This window comes from Acipenser ruthenus, chromosome 8 (genome assembly GCF_902713425.1).
Source record: "Acipenser ruthenus chromosome 8, fAciRut3.2 maternal haplotype, whole genome shotgun sequence".
Lineage (NCBI taxonomy): Eukaryota > Metazoa > Chordata > Actinopteri > Acipenseriformes > Acipenseridae > Acipenser > Acipenser ruthenus.
Window position 1 is genome coordinate 14,110,696 of NC_081196.1, and position 18,966 is coordinate 14,129,661.

Here is an 18,966-nt window from a genome sequence, read left to right on the forward strand (position 1 = left end):
TTAACAATTATTATTGTGTAGCAAAGGTAATTACCTTATTAATTACCCTATAATCACTGATAATTATTACCTAGGCTAATATAGCGTGTGACTGAATTCTGGGATGAAGAATTGAGTGCTTAATGGCAATGAACTGTACGTGTGTTGACATCAAGATAGGAAAAAAAGTGTACAACAAGAGAAGAAGAATTCATATGAGAAGCTTCTGACACTAATGGGGAAAAAAGTCTTCATAAATGTTGAGGTAAACCAATAAGTCAAGTAGACAAATAGCATGCAAATATGATGTAACTTCTGGTAACTTCTGTGTATTATATAAAACTTATCAAACTAAATAAGTTGCTAATCAGGTGTCAGATGAATACATACAACATTAGCTTGGTTCCCGTGAGTGAAATGTTTTGTTACAAAGCCTCATTAGGACATTATATTTTGTTTAATCTCCACAGACACAGATACCTGAAAATCCCCAACATCCCACACAGCGCAGCCTCACTGGAACTCCTTTGTGATGGCTTGTTAATTGGATGCACTGAAATGATGTCAGACATGGGGAGCTATTGAGGTTTGTGCTGAACAGTACTTTTTGCATTTTGTTTTCTTTTAACAATGTATGTTTTCTATTAAACTAACATTAAAAAGTGTCCTTAAAAAAAATTCCAACCATTAAAACAGTTACAAATATTGTTACAAAAAGGTATGTCTTGTAAGGTATGTGGGTCTGTCTATAAAATACATTAGAACTCCCTTTTTCTGAACACCCTTAATCCAAACTGACTGTGTTCCAAATTAAAGACTTCTCACCAGTCTCGACACCTTAGTAGGTCACAATGAAACAGAGTGTGTGGTTGCTTGTCGTTTACTTTTTTCTGGGGTTACTGTCTAGTAAATTTAGGCGACCATAAAGAAAAGCTTTTACTGTACTTCTCTTCCAGACTTTTTTTTTTTTTTATACCGTAGTTGTGTTTTTCCACAAGCTTGACTGAAACAACATGCATGCAGCTTTGTTTTTCTTATGTTATTTTAAGCATGTCTTCACTGACAGGAGACTCTCAAGATTTGATTCTGTCGTTGTTTAATTACTACAAGGTTTTAATGAGATTGCAACTGTTGCCTGACACCTAATTAACCCCCAGATGATCTACCACACAGAGCGAGTGTTTTGACATCTCAGAGACTGGGCACACTGCCATTATCTTTTGCGCTGGTTCAGAATTGTCTAAGATCAAAACTCCTCCAGTATAGCCAGGACCCGGCTCTTTTCAAATGTATTTGTAAGCAGAGACCCTAGCACAGGGGTTCCCCAACTTTTTTTTTTACCTGAGGCCCTGTTCAGCTGCATTAGGCACTGCAGCCCACTATTAGCACTTCCTAAGAGCAATGACAAATAAAAAAATAAAAAACCCCTGTAACACTATAAATCATTTGTTATTATATATATAAAAAATACATAGAATGATGCTGCTTCCACGGCCCACTCAGGACTGCGTCGCAGCCCATTGTTCCCACAGTTTGGGAACCCCTGCCTTAGCAGATATTTGTGAGAACAGCTGCACTATAGGTATAAAATGGTATAGGTGCAAATATAGATATGCTGTACTCATACAAATTGTACAGTGTTAATTAATATTAATCCCCATGTAGATTTAAGGCTTGTAATGCTCCCAGAAGCAAGTTAAAATAATTAATATTTCATTAATTAAATCTAGTCCCTAATCACAGTTAACGTTCCCAAAAGTAACCAAACACTGAGTTCAGTATTACCAGGGGTTCATCTGTGTCGTATCACACCGGATCCAAGATCTGGTACCTTTTTGTCTGATGAGCGAAAATTAAACAGTTTTCTAATTATGAACCCTATATGCACAATATACATACAAAAAGCTTTCTTGTTCCCTGAATGAAATTACAAACGAGTACTCTAACAATATATTTTAGGGGGTGATGTCTGTAAGTAAGAAAATGACTAGGTTTTTTTTACACCCCAAAAGGCAAAACACCAAAAAATGCATTAACAACAGTTCTCTTGTTCATCAAATTACGACCCACCACTGGCATTGTTCAAACCTAAAGATTCTGTTAAAACACGGCTGTGCAAAGGTGGGTGTGCAGCGACCAACACCAACAATAAGGCATGAAACTCTGATCCATAAAATGATGAGAACATGGAGCATATATGGGAGCTACTGGTCAGTACAGTAACTATGTTCAATCTTAAACAGCTGTTGTGTCTGTACTCACTTGTTTGTTGCCTCATTCTACTGAATGGTTAATCTATGCAGCTGATGACTGCAATGAACTCAGCTGTCAATGAGCCTTGCGGCTCGGGTTCATTTTGCCCCTTTAAAATACTGACCAGACACAGAGATGGAGGGTTTGAACGCGCTTTTACGCTAATTTTTAATGCAGAACAAAATCAAAACAAAATACAAAATAAACACCTAGCTCTGTACGAGCCCTAACTAAGAACAAGAACACCCTGACTACAAGTGGGACAGCTAGGCTGTTTCCCCACTAAAACAATAAACAAAATCACACACAGGTTTTCTACAGCACCTTTTCTCACGACTGCCAGGACGCAGAGTACCACTTCCTGCCTCCTTCTTCTTAGCAGCCCTGAGCAAACTGTCTCTCTTAAATACCCTGCACCTGGTACTAATTTAACAATAGCTACCAGGTGCAGGGGATAATTACTAATAAAGCAATTAACAAAAACAATAAAATAATTAACAAAACCAATTAAACAAATGTGCCTTAAAACGAAACCACACATTTTACTGCGGGGATGATTCCAATCCCATCCCCACTGTGCTACAAGCATGTTTATATTTGAAATATTTTGCAAGTGTTGTGCATGAAATTGGCGACCGCACCTTTAATTGTGTACAGTTGTAATATGAAAAATAGCATGCTGTAGCTCTCATGCTCAGTGTTAGTGAAGTCCTGATCTGACAGCATGTAACACAACTGTTATGCTTACATACCGTTTATTTTTCAGCAAAAACAAGTTTAAATTGCAGTGAATTTGTTCTGCTATATTCGTGATATTCAATACACCACAGCAAGCACATTGTCATATAGTTTAGATATTTTCATTATTAAATTTAGTGAATGGCGTTTTTTTTTTTTTTTTTTTTTTTTTTTTACTGCAGTCAAGTAAGCTGCAGTACACAGTACACTTCCTAATTACAGTCTCAATTATTTCGGTGCATTCTGCTTTCAATTTTTTTTAAATGGTCAGTTTGAGAAATAAACTTTGTTTTCCCTGCAACAGCTGACCCTGCTTTAGTACAAAACTCACGCAACATTACTGTTTTACATAATGGTAACGGTACTCTTAAATTACCATGCCTGCTTCTTTGGCTGAAGAGATATTATCAGATCATCGTCTAACTGGGGAATCTTGCACAATTAAATCATCCTTAAACTCCTGACGGTAAACAATGTAACTAAATCAATTATGTCTGGGATGCAAGACGCATCAGACGAAAAAAATCTGTTCATGTTGACTCAAAACTTTATTCAGGCACTCTGATTTGGGTGGCAAAAGATAACGCTGGTTCACTGGCGTTCAGAAAAAAACTTTTTTCATGCTTGATACAGTAACCTTTTCACTTCCTTTTTAGTTTAATTGTTGAGCTTTTTGATGTGTTACATCCCTTCATTAATTATTTTCTTTATTTTAAGTTTCCAGGGCATTTTGTGAAATGTACAAACCTTAAGTGTATTTTTTTATTTTTTTATTTTTTAATTTCAAATTTCTCTGTGATTCAGTGGTACAAACAGATTGATACATTACGATGGTGTGACTGAAGGAGTATTGTGGTTGAGGAATCATCTTCATAAAGAACAACTGCTGGTGTGTACCAGTTACAAGCCCGTCACAGGTTGAAAACCACTGCTCTAAACAATACAGCTACGTGACTTATGTATAAATAATAGAGGTTTTAATCTTTAATCGTTTTTTATTGATCGATTAATCATCCAATCTATGCAAACGATTAATCGATTGGTCACACCTGTTTGCTAGTGGTATGAAATTATATTGAAAGACAATTACAAATAATACAACATTTATTGTGAGTAAAATAATGGCATTTCCAAACAAAAATATACCTGAAACAAAAAAAAAATGTATATTTTTGTTACATGGAAAACAAAATTAACTGGCGTGAGGGAGGGAGTGCTGGATCAAACAAAAATAATATTCTTCCATGTGCCTTCTCAGTCCTCTGTGGATCGGCCACCGTACATAAAAAAAGAAATACAAAACACAAAACAATACCACACCTCTCTGCTGTGGCACAAGCACTCCTTACTTTCCCCCTCCAGCCTCGTAACCCCGCCTGTATTTCAAAGACCAACCTGGAACACAGTAGCACAGAGTATGCAGAACCCCTCCCCTGTAGTCAGTGGAACACCAATCCCAAACTGACAAGTGTTGTTACAATTCACTTGACTCAAGTGACGGAGATCTGTATACTCACACTTCCACCCCTCACCAAGGTGTCGTCCCTCATAAAGGTGACTGTCATGGTCATGTGATCTTGGTAAGGGAAGTCCTGAGTTAACTTGGTGCCTTCTACTGTCGGGATGCTCAATTACAGACCGAAACCCCTTTGACTCATCACATACATATATTTACTTACATGTAATTTGACAGTTTGAAAATATCTGATTCCAAAGTGAGTCATTTAAAATATGTAACATCACTGAGAGGGGCACTTAGTGTCTGAAGTTTTTGCAAGGCAGAGAGAAAATACATCACAGCCTGCTTCAAAGAAACTTGTAAGAAAAGTAAGAAAGACATGGAGAAATGCTGTCAATCCAATGTATTTAACATTATTATTATTTGTTTATTTAGCAAATGCCTTTATCCAAGGCGACTTACAGAGACTAGGGTGTGTGAACTATGCATCAGCTGCAGAGTCACATACAACTATGTCTTACCCGAATGACGGAGCACAAGGAGGTTAAGTGACTTGCTCAGGGTCACACAATGAGTCGGTGGCTGAGGTGGGATTTGAACCAGGGACCTCCTGGTTACAAGCCCTTTTCGTTAACCACTGGACCACACAGCCTAATATAACTATGTTATAGTTATATGTTATAGTTATATTATTCTAATATAACTATAACTATTCTTTATATATATACAGTCACCTCCAAAATTATTGGCACCCTGATAAAGATGAGCAGAAAAGGCTGTATAAAATAAACAACAAGGGTAATGAGCTATATTTTATGCTCAAATATATGGGAAACCATATTCTTTTATTCTAATACAATTGCTCAGAGAAATTTTATTTTTATTTTTTTATTAACAAGTAATAAAAAATGTTCACAAAATTATTGGCACCCCTAAAGATTCTTATAAATAAAATCAAACAAAATTAAATCTGCATTAACATTCTACTTCTTTAAGTTCATCTTAGTCTTAAGGAACTGTATTGTGGCCTTCCATGGCTTCCTGTTTCACTGGATTTTAAAAATGAGGTAACATGCATATGAAATCCATTTGTCATCCATCACCATGGGGAAAAGCAAAGAACTCACAAATGAATAGACAAATGGTTGTTGACCTTCATCAATCAGGCAATGGGTACAAAACAACAACTAAAAAACTAAATATACCACAGTAGTGGTTAGGGCTCTGTACTCTTGACCGGAGGGTCATGGGTTCAATCCCCGGTGGGGACACTGCTGCTGTACCCTTGAGCAAGGTACTTTACCTAGATTGCTCCAGTAAAAACCCAACTGTATAAATGGGTAATTGTATGTAAAAATAATGTGATATCTTGTAAGTCGCCCTGGATAAGGGCGTCTGCTAAGAAATAAATTATTTTTTATTTTTATATTTTTACTTACCACTATTAGGGCAATAATTAAGAAGTTCAAAACCACTGGAACAGTGGTAAACTTGCCTGGTAGAGGACGCAAGTGTATCTTGCCCCCACGCACAGTGAGGCAGATGGTTCAGGAGGCAAAGGGAAATCCAAGGCCCACAGTTGGAGAATTACAGAACTTGGTTGCATCTTGGGGTCACCAAGTCTCCAAATCTACAATTAGATGCCACCTCCATGCCAGTACTTTACAGTATTTTACCTACTGTAAAATATGGTGGAGGATCTTTAATTTACCTTCAGACAAAGACTTCCTCTGCTGCACTTTCAAAACAAAAAATCACTACATTTACAATGACCTTTGGAACCCAAAATCATACTATCTTTTGGAAAAAGCACAGTGTGTCTGTAAGAGGTTAGTAAATGCCATTTTGGTTCAATTAAACATAGTTTTAAGAAATGCTATCACACAACATGAACACAAATAATGCAGGGGCTAGTAAAAAAAAAAAAACTGTGTAAGGGCACAGAGCTGCAACAGTGCAGAGCCATGATTGTAAAAAATGTTTTACTTCTCAGGCATTTCACAACAGACTACCCTGACAAATTACAAATATAGTATATTGTCAAAATAGTAGTGCAGATAAAAACACTACAATGTAATTAGCAAGGCTGATCTCTCCATGTAGTTCAATCATTAAAGCCTTTCCTTGTGCTATCTGAGCCTATAGCATCAAATGCTGTCTTGGAAAATATTTAGAACATACAGTAGTAGGGATAGCCTTTCCTTAGTAGAAAAAAAGCAAGGATGAAAAATAAAATGCTCCAGTTATCTGTTGTAAACCCAGCTGGACACAATTAGGTATGTTTTGTTGTAATGTATCCAGAGACTCTCTTTCTCTCTCACTCTCTATACTGTACTACCAGTTCATTAAAGTTTACCAGTCTCACTCTTGAGGATGATAAGCACTAGCATGACCCTTTACAAACACCCCACTCACACCCCTTTGGGAAAACAAGACAAACTTAATAAAAAGAGAAGGAATAGCCGATAGCGTACAGACTGCTTCAACATTTCAACTATAGTGTAGTCATTGAAATATCTACATATTACACATTCAAGTATAAACTACCATAAAGAACAACATATCTTTAACAGAATATAAGGGGGACCAGTGATAATACATTAAAGCTACTGAGAGGTAAGAGAATCGATTTTAAAACCTTTGTTAAGCAATAGAACCCGAAGAAGAGGGCTTTACTGTCTGGTTTAATGTCCCAAAGGTAAGGGCATTTAACATAATGGGAAGGGCTTTATCAGACTGTAAAGTTCTCTTCTGAGGGTTCTGTGCTATTAGAAAATAGATATGTTACAAGAATAAGTTTTTCTGTTTGTTTTTTTTCGTGATTTTATGCAGCACTAGTTTTTTGTGGTTAATAAATGCAAACTATTTTCTCGCTATTCCATGAGTAATGCGGTTTGCTCAGAATTCTGGCTGTGGTCTGGAGTAGCCTTCACTCAGGTTTCATTATCCCAGCAGTGGACTATGTCGCGTTGTGGATATTTCCAATAGCCTAAATAATACCGCAATACTAAAACAACATATTTTACTTACGTGGAGCTGTTCTTCAGTTCAGGTACCTCGTACAGAACTGCTTTTAAAACATGTAAAAGAATAAAGTTCAGCTAACCTTTTTATTTTTTAATGAGGTTTTGAGTGTAAGTTTGTATATGTGTGTAAGTTTCAGTATTTAGGTTACCATTAGGTCAGAACATTTATTATATTAAAAATATCTCGTAGTCTGCGTGTTAATGCTGATCATGCTGTTTGTTCAGGAACTTGTTCACAGTGTGTTCATTAAGTTTATTCAAAGCCTCCTTCCTGGCTTTTTTAGAGAAGAGAGCACCGTCCTGTGTTGTTACTGTGATATGCTGAAATAAAGTTGCTGAAAGACTGCATTCAATTGCTGGATTTCTTCAACATGTCATTGAAACCAGAGACAGGTTGTTATTGTGGTTACTGTATTGCTGCTGACAGCAAACACAATTCCCAATTGCCTTTTAAACTTTATTCATTTGCTATACTACATTTAAAAAGATAAATTGAACGTAATGGACAGCGATGAAGCAATCTTAGTGACAGACAACATTCAGACGGTGTGTACAGAGATTTTTTTTTTTCTTCAAGCAGAAAAAAGATAAAATATCAAATACTGTATTTAAGTATTTGCTTGCAGATTTATTTGAAACAGTGATTAAATATTCAAGGTCGTTTTACCAGAGACTAAGGCCCTTGTATTGACCAATCAGGTTAAAGGAAATCTCTGATCCATTTTCTATTGTTCCTTTAAAAGTTCTGATACTTTTCCTTGAAATGCAGTCGATACCATTACAATAAATCTTGTAAAATATACATATTTAAGTAGTCATACATGTGGGCTTCTATTTGTTCATCACTTCATTAGTGTATTGTTAATAGTCTGGAAATGAAACAGCTTCTTCCTAATCATTTTCTTATTTTTAGGTGACCAAGAGAAGATACTGGTACTCAAGAATCTTTGACTCTGCAATGTCTCCCAATTCAACAGCAATGTCTGTGAATGTTACCTCTGGTAGACCACTGTTTTATATTAATGGGTTTTCTAATATGTTGTATGCAAACTATTATTTTATTTTCTTGTCTGTTGTTTATGTTTTAACAATATTAGCCAATGCATTTCTAATGCTAATAATATGTGTAGAACAAAGTTTACATAACCCCAAATATGTTGCTGTTTTTCATTTAGCTGTAGTTGATACCTGTTGTAGTACTGTGGTAATCCCATTTGTAATTCAAACATTCATTTTCAACTCCCAGTTTATTGTGTTCGAGGCTTGCCTTGCTAATATGTTTTTTGTGCATTTTTTTAATGGATTGCAGTCACTTTCTCTTGTGCTCTTGGCATATGACAGATTCATTGCAATATGTATCCCATTGCATTATCACACAATTAATACTAATACTAGAATGACTGTAATTATAATTGCAATTTGGTTAATTTTCTCATTTATGTTGCTTGCCGCCGTCCTTCTAGTTGCACGGCTGTCCTTCTGTAAATCTACAGTGATTGACAGTTATTTTTGTGACCATGGACCTGTTTACAAACTGGCCTGTAATGACACATCAGCCAATTCTATTTTTGCTAAACTCTTGATTGCATTATTTTTAATTTTACCAGTGGCCCTCATTATATTATCGTACGCATGCATTATATTTCAACTTTTTAAAATTGCATCTAGAGAGGGCAAAAGAAAAGCTCTTAAAACATGTACCTCCCATTTAATTTTGGTAATAATATTTTATTTCCCAATATTAGTGACGTATACAACAGCAATGGTCTCTACTATTCATCCCAATGCTAGAATCTTAAATAATTCATTGTCTGCTACCATTCCACCCCTTTTGAACCCTATTATTTACACTCTGAAAACTGAAGAAATAATGGAATCGATTAAAAAGTTGTATAGAAAAAACAAAATTTCCCAGGTAAAAAGCTGATATTTGTACACATAATGACTGTATCATATCATGTTACAATACATGTAAGATTTTAATAAAATATAGGTATATACTGTAAAATGTTAATGGATAAAATGACCCTAGTGCAGATGTTCTTGTGTAATTCTACCCTTTTCTTTACTTGTTCTTCACATCCAGTAACTGGAATGAGTGATGATTTGTGAGATGATAACCTGTTGTGTTAGTTTTTATTGCTTTGGGTCTTAGTCATGTTCGCTGAAGCTCCTATATTTTACAATATGTTTTAACAAACACATCTATTTTGATTGCAATTTACTCCATGTATGAAGCAAGTTGAAACTTTGGAATATTTACAGAATGGAAATATTAGAAGTTCAATTCTTTAAAGTATAACATATTGTAGAAATCTGTGTGTGTCTTGAATTGGCTGTAATACTGAGATGACTTGTGAGTGTAACAGTTCTTAGATCAAACTACAATGTTTTTATTTAATGGCGACTGACTTAATTGTATTCATTTGAATCATTGTTCCTTTCACCAATGCTGTAAACATCTGACAGTAATATTATATTAAAATTGTGTGAATGTTTGGTTACTTGCATTTGCTTGAATTACTTGAGCTATAAAACTTCTTATTTTAACAATTGATTTAATAATGCAATTTATGAAACTTGGTAGACCTGTATATGTGTAATATTAAAAATACAATTGTGTGAATATTTGATGAATTGAACTCATTTTTATTGTACCAGTTTCTTGAGGCAGCAAGCAGTTTATTTTTGACACTGCTATGGAAAACAATACCATTAACACCCGTAGGTGCCTGGCAAGTTCTCAGGGGTCGCTGGTGCACGGTTAGAACCAGCTTGTTAAGAACGCTTCCATCCAAGCTTCTCTGGATTTAACCGTCGGCCTAAATGATGATTAGAGCAAATGTTTCTTTATCCCTGCTGCAATCTGGCCTGTGCTGTGTCTCAATCAACACAAATATGACTAAACAGAATAAACAGAAATATTCCTTGCGGAAGTGAAACGCAGGCGTGGCTGTATGTTATTTCATCAGCTTATGAACGACCGTCATGCATTTTGTCTCACTCAACCTCGGTCAAAGCGTGTCGACCCACATCCTGAGGTGGGTCGCTGGAACCCGGGTGATTTCACACTAATCGGGATTGTGGCCCGGGTAGCCAGAACCCGGGTCCGGACCCGGGTAGGAGTGCTAGTATGAAAGGGGCTTTAGTGGCCTGAATTGAAGTGGATACCTTCTAAGACAAAATCATACAACTATTCAACTTTATTATTTGGTAGACTGTGATATGCTGCTCCTTCTAATTGCTTTTAAAAAGGAAAAATATCAAAACAGAAAAACAACCATGAGATGCTTCACAATAAAAACGAACTATACAAGATAACACCACTCGGAACATTTTGCGCGTAGTTTAGTCTGAGGAAACAAGTACAGCAAAAGCAGCCTTCACTTTTTGTCCCAGTCAGAAACAGAAAAAGTGTTCAACTGTCCCTGTTTTGCGATTGTATGACTTTTTTTTTTTTGTTAAGTACAAAACGGCATTGTGTGCTCAGCAAGATAATAGGCCTAATTTATTAGGTTGTGTTAGCGCCATTTAAAAATAAAACATGTTTCGAGATGACAATGCAAATAATGAGTTGTTATCATCTACAATAAATACACCCGAAGTTTAATTTTTAAACTATTATTGTATTATTATATACTGTTATTTTAACGCCTTCGGAGTTGGTATGGCGTCAGCGACTTGAAGAAAAATAAAAACATCCCAGTTTTTCACTCAGCAAATCTGGTAACCCTAATTACATGGACAATGTGAAAAACTAAAGCTCGGATATAAATTTGGTCAGACGCCAAAATCTATTATATAGTTATACAGTACCGGTAAGAAATGAAAGTTACTTTCACCTGTGTTTATACCCATAATAAAATGTGCATTGATCAGTTTCCATCTGTACCGTTCAATTGGTGCCAGTGTGTGTAAATGACACCTGTCAGAGGTCCATTGGTCAATAGAGAGTATTGTATTTTTCATGAGATGATATGATAGGCTCTACTGTACATATGTTTAAATATATTGAAAAAAAACTGCTTTGGACATATATACACTACCAGCGGATATGTCTCCCATAAAATGCTTGCTACTAATATGGTGAATGAATTGTTTCTTTTAAATAAAACAACATTAGATAAAACCTGACAAGGTGGGTAGCAAAGAAAAAGTGCAGGTTATTAATGTAAAGGAAAAGTGCTAGTAATCCAGGTAATGGAAAATGCTGACATGCCCATGTAATGAACCCCTATATTAATCTGTACTCCACCTTCAAGGTGTTATATTTGTAACCACTCATCTCTGCGAGTGTATCGCCTCCTTCACTCTGCACACAGACAACAGAGCACTAGTTGAGTTGGAGCAGCTGACAGAGTGTGATGGAGTGAGAGAAGGAATAGGGCTAAAGTGTGAACATTAATAACTGTATTTGAAAGCCGGTAAAGGAAGGTTATGTGTAAAAGTTACGAGTGTCTGAAACGAACCCATCTAGAGTTATGTAAAACAAAGGGATCCTGGATCTATCACAATAAATCAGAGACTTGCTGCAATGCCTTTCTGCTATTTGAGCCTATATACACCTTCAGCGAGTTCAAGAGATAAATCGACTGTGGCTAGTTTAACTCCAGGCACTACATTTACAACGACTTTGGAATCCAAAATCGTATTATATTTTTCCAGCTTGGAAAAGTGTGTTCAAAGCATAGTACGCCTGTAAGGGTTTGGTCAGTGCCATTTTGCCATATAGTTTTAAGAAATTCTATCACACAACATGAACACAAATAATACAGTAAAAAAAAAAAAAAAAAAAACAGTGAAAGGGCACAGAGCTGCATCAGAGCAGAGCCACGATTGTAAAACATGTTTTACTTCTCAGGCATTTCACAACAGACTTCCCTGACTAATACCAAAACATTTAAATCTGTTTATAGATTTACTTATGAATATATATTACAAATACAGTACATTGTCCACATACACCTCCAGACTGTTTCAGATAAAAACACTACAATGTAATTACCAAGGCTGAACTATCCATGTTCAATCATTAAAGCCTTTCCTTGTGCTATCTAAGCCTATAGCATCGAATGCTGTATCGGAAAAGATTCAGAACATACAGTAGTACTAGGGATAGCCTTTCCTTTTTAGAAAAAAAGCAAGGATGAAAAATAAAATGCTCCAGTTATCTGTTGTAAACCCAGGCGGCCACAATTAGGTAAGTTTTGTTGTAATGTATCCAGAGACTCTCTCTCACTCTCTATACTGTACTACCAGTTCATTAAAGTTTACCAGTCTCACTCTTGAGGATGATAAGTACTAGCATGATCCTTTACAAACACCCAACTCACACCCCTTTGGGAAAACAAGACAAACTTAATAAAAAGAGAAGGAACAACCGACAGGATACAGACTGCTTCAACATTTCAACTATAGTGTAGTCTTTGAGATATCTGCATATTACACATTCAAGTATAAACTACCAGTAAAGAACAAAATATCTTTAACAGAATATAAGGGGGACCAGTGATAATACATTAAAGCTACTGAGAGGTAAGAGAATCGATTTTAAAACCTTTGTTAGTGTTCCTTTAAACATTCCAATTATACTGTTCCTTTAAATGCAGTAGATACCATTACAATAAACCTTTTAATATATGCATATTTAAATAATAAATGTGGGCTTCTATTTGTTCATCACTTCATTAGTGTATTGTTAATAGTCTGGAAATGAAACAGCTTCTTCCTAATCATTTTCTTATTTTTAGGCGACCAAGAGAAGATACTGGTACTCAAGAATCTTTGACTCTCTGCAATGTCTCCCAATTCAACAACAATGTCTGTGAATGTTGCCTTTGGTAGACCACTGTTTTATATTAATGGGTTTTCTAATATGTTGTATGCAAACTATTATTTTATTTTCTTGTCTGTTGTTTATGTTTTAACAATATTAGCCAATGCATTTCTGATGCTAATAATATGTGTAGAACAAAGTTTACATAACCCCAAATATGTTGCTGTTTTTCATTTAGCTGTAGTTGATACCTGTTGTAGTACTGTGGTAATCCCATTTGTAATTCAAACATTCATTTTCAACTCCCAGTTTATTGTGTTCGAGGCCTGCCTTGCTAATATGTTTTTTGTGCATTTTTTTAATGGATTGCAGTCACTTTCTCTTGTGCTCTTGGCATATGACAGATTCATTGCAATATGTTTCCCATTGCATTATCACACAGTTAATACAAATACTAAAATGATTATAATTATAGTTGCAGTTTGGGTAATTCTGTCAGTTATGTTGCTTGTCCTGGTCCTTTTAGTTTCACGGCTGTCCTTCTGTAAATCTACAGTGATTGACAGTTATTTCTGTGACCATGCACCTGTTTACACACTGGCCTGTAATGACACATCAACCAATTATATTTTTGCTGTAATCTTGATTTCATTATTTCTAATTGTACCAATGGTCATCATAATATTGTCGTATGCATGCATTATATTTCAACTTTTTAAAATTGCATCTAGAGAGGGCAAAAGAAAGGCTCTTAAAACATGTACCTCCCATTTAATTTTGGTAGCAATATTTTTTTTACCAATATTAGTGACGTATACAACATCAAGGGTCTTTGGTATTCATCCCAATGCTAGAATCTTAAATAATTCATTGTCTGCTACCATTCCACCCCTTTTGAACCCCATTATTTACACTCTGAAAACTGAAGAAATAATGGAATCAATTAAAAAGTTGCATAAAAATAGCAAAATTTTCCAGGTAAAGAGCTGATATTTGTACACCTAATTTGTACACATAATGAGTATATCATATCATGATACAATATATGTAAAATTTTAATAAAATATAGGTATATACTGTAAAAAGTTAATGGATACAATTACCCTACTGCATGTTCTTGTGTAATTTTACCCTTTTCTTTACTTGTTATTACATACATTAAGAAACAAATGTTGTTTTCGAATGAGAGGTGATTTGTGAAATGATAACCTGCTGTGTTAGTTCTTATTAACCATGGATCCCAGTCACATTGGCTGAAGCACCTATATTTTACAGTATGTTTTAACAGACACAGATCTGTTTTGATTGCAATTTACTGCACGTGTGAAGTTGAAACTGTGAAATACAAATATTAGAAGTTCAGTTCTTTAAATGATAACATATTGTAGAAATCTGTGTGTGTCTTGAATTGGCTGTAATACTGAGATGACTTGTGAGTGTAACAGTTCTTGGATCAAACTGCAATGTTTTTATTTAATGGCGACTGACTTAATTGTATTCAATTGAATCATTGTTCCTTTCACCAATACTGTAACCATCTGACAGTAATATTATATTAAACTTGTATGTATATTCGGTTACTTCCAATTGCTTGAATTACTAGAGCTATAAAACTATGGGGTGCCAAACAGGCAATATATCAACTTTGATATATATATATGCTCATTTTGTGCTTCATTTGCATTTCGATGTTTCCTTGTTTTTTCGTGCTGAAGCACACCTGGCTTCAGATGGAGAGTATTTGCACACTATTGCGATTGAATATCGACGAACAAAAAATAAATAGCGACTAAGTGGCTGCAAAAAATAAATACATAATAATAATAATAATAATAATAATAATAATAATAATAATAATAATAACATTGTTGTCTCAAAGCGACCAGTAAATCTGGAGCCAGGTGGCCACCCTAACTATAACCTTAGTTTTATAGCTGAGTGAAAGCAAGATTGGAAAAGGACACGCTTCCTGCAAGCTGGACTGATTTTAATGTGGAACACCTAATGATGTGCTTCAGCACGAAAAATCACGGAAACATCAGAAGGCAAATGAAGCACAAAAATGAGCACTTGCATTATATTGATTTGATCTTATATTTAAGGTATCGGTAAAATATACATTTGGTATGGGTAGTGTATGAAGAGCAATAAGAAATGCAGTTGAAGTACAATATGATTCATGATCTTCCAAGACATCTGGATGTGCGTTCTAAACAGTTCAAAACAAAGTGAGCCTGTGCCGCATCACAAATGCATCTGTCTAATTCAAATAAATACTCTATTATATCTGCATTTGACATTTTTAGGAGCAATAATCAATTAAAGTATAATCTTAAACAGAGTTTTGATAGTTGGGATCAGTAGACGTAGTTTTAATTACATTAATCATTAACCCTGATGCAGACAAGATTTCCTGTCTATGCGCTCGACAATATAAGGACACTTTTTCGTCCATCCATTTTTTTGTTGTTTTTTTTGCTCACAAATACTGTAAGTAACACTCCTATTACTCATTACAGATTAGGAGGTAAAGTCGAAAGCCCCTTAGTAGTCCAACGGAAAGCCTAATTCAAAATAATATGCCGGTATATGTTAATTATTCAAATATATCAAATATCAATCCATATATATCAAACATTGATGTATATACTGTATATCAAATATCAATCCATATATCAAACATTGATGTATATACAGTATATCTCAAAGTTGATATATTGCCTGTTTGGCACCCCATATAAAACTTCTTATTTTAACAATTGATTTAATAATGCAATTTATGAACCTTGGTAGACCTGTATATGTGTAATATTAAAAATACAATTGTGTGAATATTTGATGAATTGAACTCATTTTTATTGTACCAGTTTCTTGAGACAGCAAGCAGTTTATTTTTGACACTGCTATGGAAAACAATACCATTAACACATCATGTTTTTGTAATATTTGCATTGTTAAAAACTGCATCAACATTTAAAACATGTACCTCACATGTAACCCTTTCCAGCCCACATTTACTTCAAAGGCTCAGAATATTAAGATATTCATAAAATTACAAAAACACAAACACTGCAAGTTGGGGCATGTGATTTATTCTGAGCTGTGCACTGACTACACACCTGTTATCAATATGAAATAAGATATACAGGTCGTACCTCTTTCACCTGAAGTTAATCCTGTAGAGCTCTACATGCATGTGTGCCCCTCCCATGTGCTGACTGCACTGCTTCACAGCTGCTGGGCCTGGAACCTGTACCTGCTGCTTTTTACCAACAGACCAACATTTCACATCTCAGCTGTGAAACACACATTTGTTGACAAACCCCTTTATCCATTATTATTGATGGGCGATCCAGTGTGATGCACATAATGCAGATTTGTTTGTTCAGCTAACCGATCAAAAAGATTGTCTGAAAATATTTGCTTCAAGTACTAGTAAGGTGTAAGTTCTCACAGTGTCTAATTCAGCCACTGTCCATGCAAGCGCTCTGTTGTTCTTTACTTTCTGTTCTTGCACAGTTTAAATTTCTTTCATTATTTATTTGTTCTCATTATTTTTTGTTTATTTATTTGGTAGATGCCTTTATCCTTCTCTATATAGAAATACACATTGATATGCAGCATTTAAGGTGCAGACATTTTTGGTTATAATACTTTTTTCATTAATTGTGTATTCATATGTTTGATTGAGCGAGTCTTCCACCCTCAAGGTCTCAGCGTATATTGCAATTGGCCGATATCCACAGTTGTTTGTCAAAGGTATCCCAATGTATGCTTCTGTTGCACACTTTAAATGGTGATATTTTGTTTTGTTGAAAATATATTTATTCAGGGCTACAAGAGCACAACACAAACAAAGCAGTGCATAACTGTAACAAGCTGAACTGACAGTTTTTTTATTTAGATTTTTTTTCTGTTCACTCACTTTGCATTTAGTTAATTGATAAATCTAATCTATTAACATGTCTATTTTTGAAAGCTTTCTTACTTTACAGCATTTTTTCACACCTGCCTAAAACTTTTGCACAGTACTGTATATATTAGAAAACAGAAGAATAGGGAGAGTTTAGGAATGTACCATCTATATATATTTACTATAAATAAATAGGGGTATTTAAAGGAATGCACTATATACATGTATTCAACATTAATTGTATGGTGTTACACTTCCATAAATTAGGGTTTGTAAACTTTGGACAACCACTGTATACGCACACACACACACGGTATAAATCTATTCTCCAGCAGCTTACAGGATTACATTTTTAGGTGCCCTGCCAAACGGGCAAACAAACGTTTCCCTTTCAATTCGAAGTCGACCACCAATGACATTATGTATGGGATATGCCTGCCCATTGGGTAGGTATCGATGAGCTCTCTATACCAGAGCTGCCGATAGGCCCCTTCCTGGGATGATGCACTCGGTCCCACCCACCAAGGGGATCAAACCTTCATCCAAAGGAAGCCATTTCTCTTTATCATTCTCAAGACGGTACGGTAAGACCTCTGTGTTGACCTTTTCCAGGATTAACGACTTAGAAAAAGATTTTTTGAAAAAGAGCCTTTTTGCCTTTCTGTCTTTAAGCGGCCTCCTCGCTTGCATGGTAGGCCGCTCTTTGTATCTGTCTGTCGTGTGTGAGCGACTGCCTGTGCAGTCATCCCTGCTGTCGAGTAGACCCTGCCGGCTGTGTAGGCCCGCCCACCTTGGTGAGTCGGGCCTTGTAAACAAACAGTGTGCCCGCCGGTGCCTCGGTACTGTGGCGCACGCATAGCCCTTGATACTTAGGTATCTCGGTGCACAAGTGTTCAGTGCATACGGCACACGGTGCCCAGCGCCTCAGCGTCAGTGCATAGTCATAGCACTGCACGGTACACGGTGCACATAGTGCTCTCGGTACTCAGTGCACGTGGTGCTTGGTACGCACGGTGCACATGGTGCTTGGCACCCACTGCTACAACGCTAGTGCGGGAACGCACTGTGCTGCACGGTACGCAGTACACAGAGTGCACAGTACTCGGGCGCTCGGGATGCACGGTGCACGGTGCACAGTGCACAACACGGTGCTTGGTACAATGCTAGTGCAGGAACACACAGTGCTGCACGGTACGCGGTGCACATTGTGCACGGTACTCAGTATGCACGGTGCTCGAGACGCACGGTGCATGGTGCACACGGTGCTTGGTACTACACTACTGCACGTGGTGCACAAGGTGCCCACAGTACTCAGTGCACGGTGTTAGGTACCCTCTGCTACAGTGTTAGTGGGTAAGTGCACGGCGTTCGCACTTAGCCAGTGCTTGAGCGCAGTGCAAGTAGTGTTTAGTGCACGGCCCATGCAAAACCCCAGACCCACGTCAGGCAAGTCGGGGTTCCACCCCTACATGGCCTGCAATGTCAATATCCTGCAAGAGGACAAGCATACCCTCTGTGCACGGTGCTTGGGTGTTCAACATGCCACCTTGGCCCTCGAGAGGGACATGACCTGTAGCATCTGTGAGACTTTCCAGCCCCGGGTGAAAGAAGCTCGCTTGGAGAGAGCCACGAGGGCGAGCTCTGCGTCCTCAATGGCTGGACCGTTGGCGCCCCAAGAGCCCCTCCTCCATGACCTGTCCCAGGACCCCCTGCTAGGTATCCCTGATGTGCAGGCCACCCGCAGTCGTTCCCCATCACCGCAAGCGAGAAGGGTGAAGCATTCTAAGCAGGCAAGGGACATTGTGGACCTCAAGGCCCAGAT

The 18,966-nt window shown here is 36.7% G+C and overlaps 2 protein-coding genes across 2 annotated transcripts; both read left to right on the forward strand.

The window, feature by feature from the left end:
• Positions 1-8,279: 8,279 nt before the first annotated feature.
• LOC131737820 (olfactory receptor 1E16-like) lies at positions 8,280-9,382 on the forward strand. The gene has a single exon (XM_059029546.1). It carries the CDS (start codon positions 8,414-8,416, stop codon positions 9,380-9,382), a length of 969 nt encoding a protein of 322 aa, XP_058885529.1. The 5' UTR covers positions 8,280-8,413.
• A 3,870-nt stretch (positions 9,383-13,252) lies between these two features.
• On the forward strand, positions 13,253-14,221 carry LOC117406149 (olfactory receptor 4E2-like). Its single transcript, XM_034010019.3, has one exon. It carries the CDS (start codon positions 13,253-13,255, stop codon positions 14,219-14,221), a length of 969 nt encoding a protein of 322 aa, XP_033865910.3.
• Positions 14,222-18,966: the final 4,745 nt, after the last annotated feature.

Coding starts and splice junctions, on each gene's coding strand:
- LOC117406149 (XM_034010019.3), top strand. CDS start 13,253: ATGTCTCCCAATTCAACAACAATGTCTGTGAATGTTGCCTTTGGTAGA.
- LOC131737820 (XM_059029546.1), top strand. CDS start 8,414: ATGTCTCCCAATTCAACAGCAATGTCTGTGAATGTTACCTCTGGTAGA.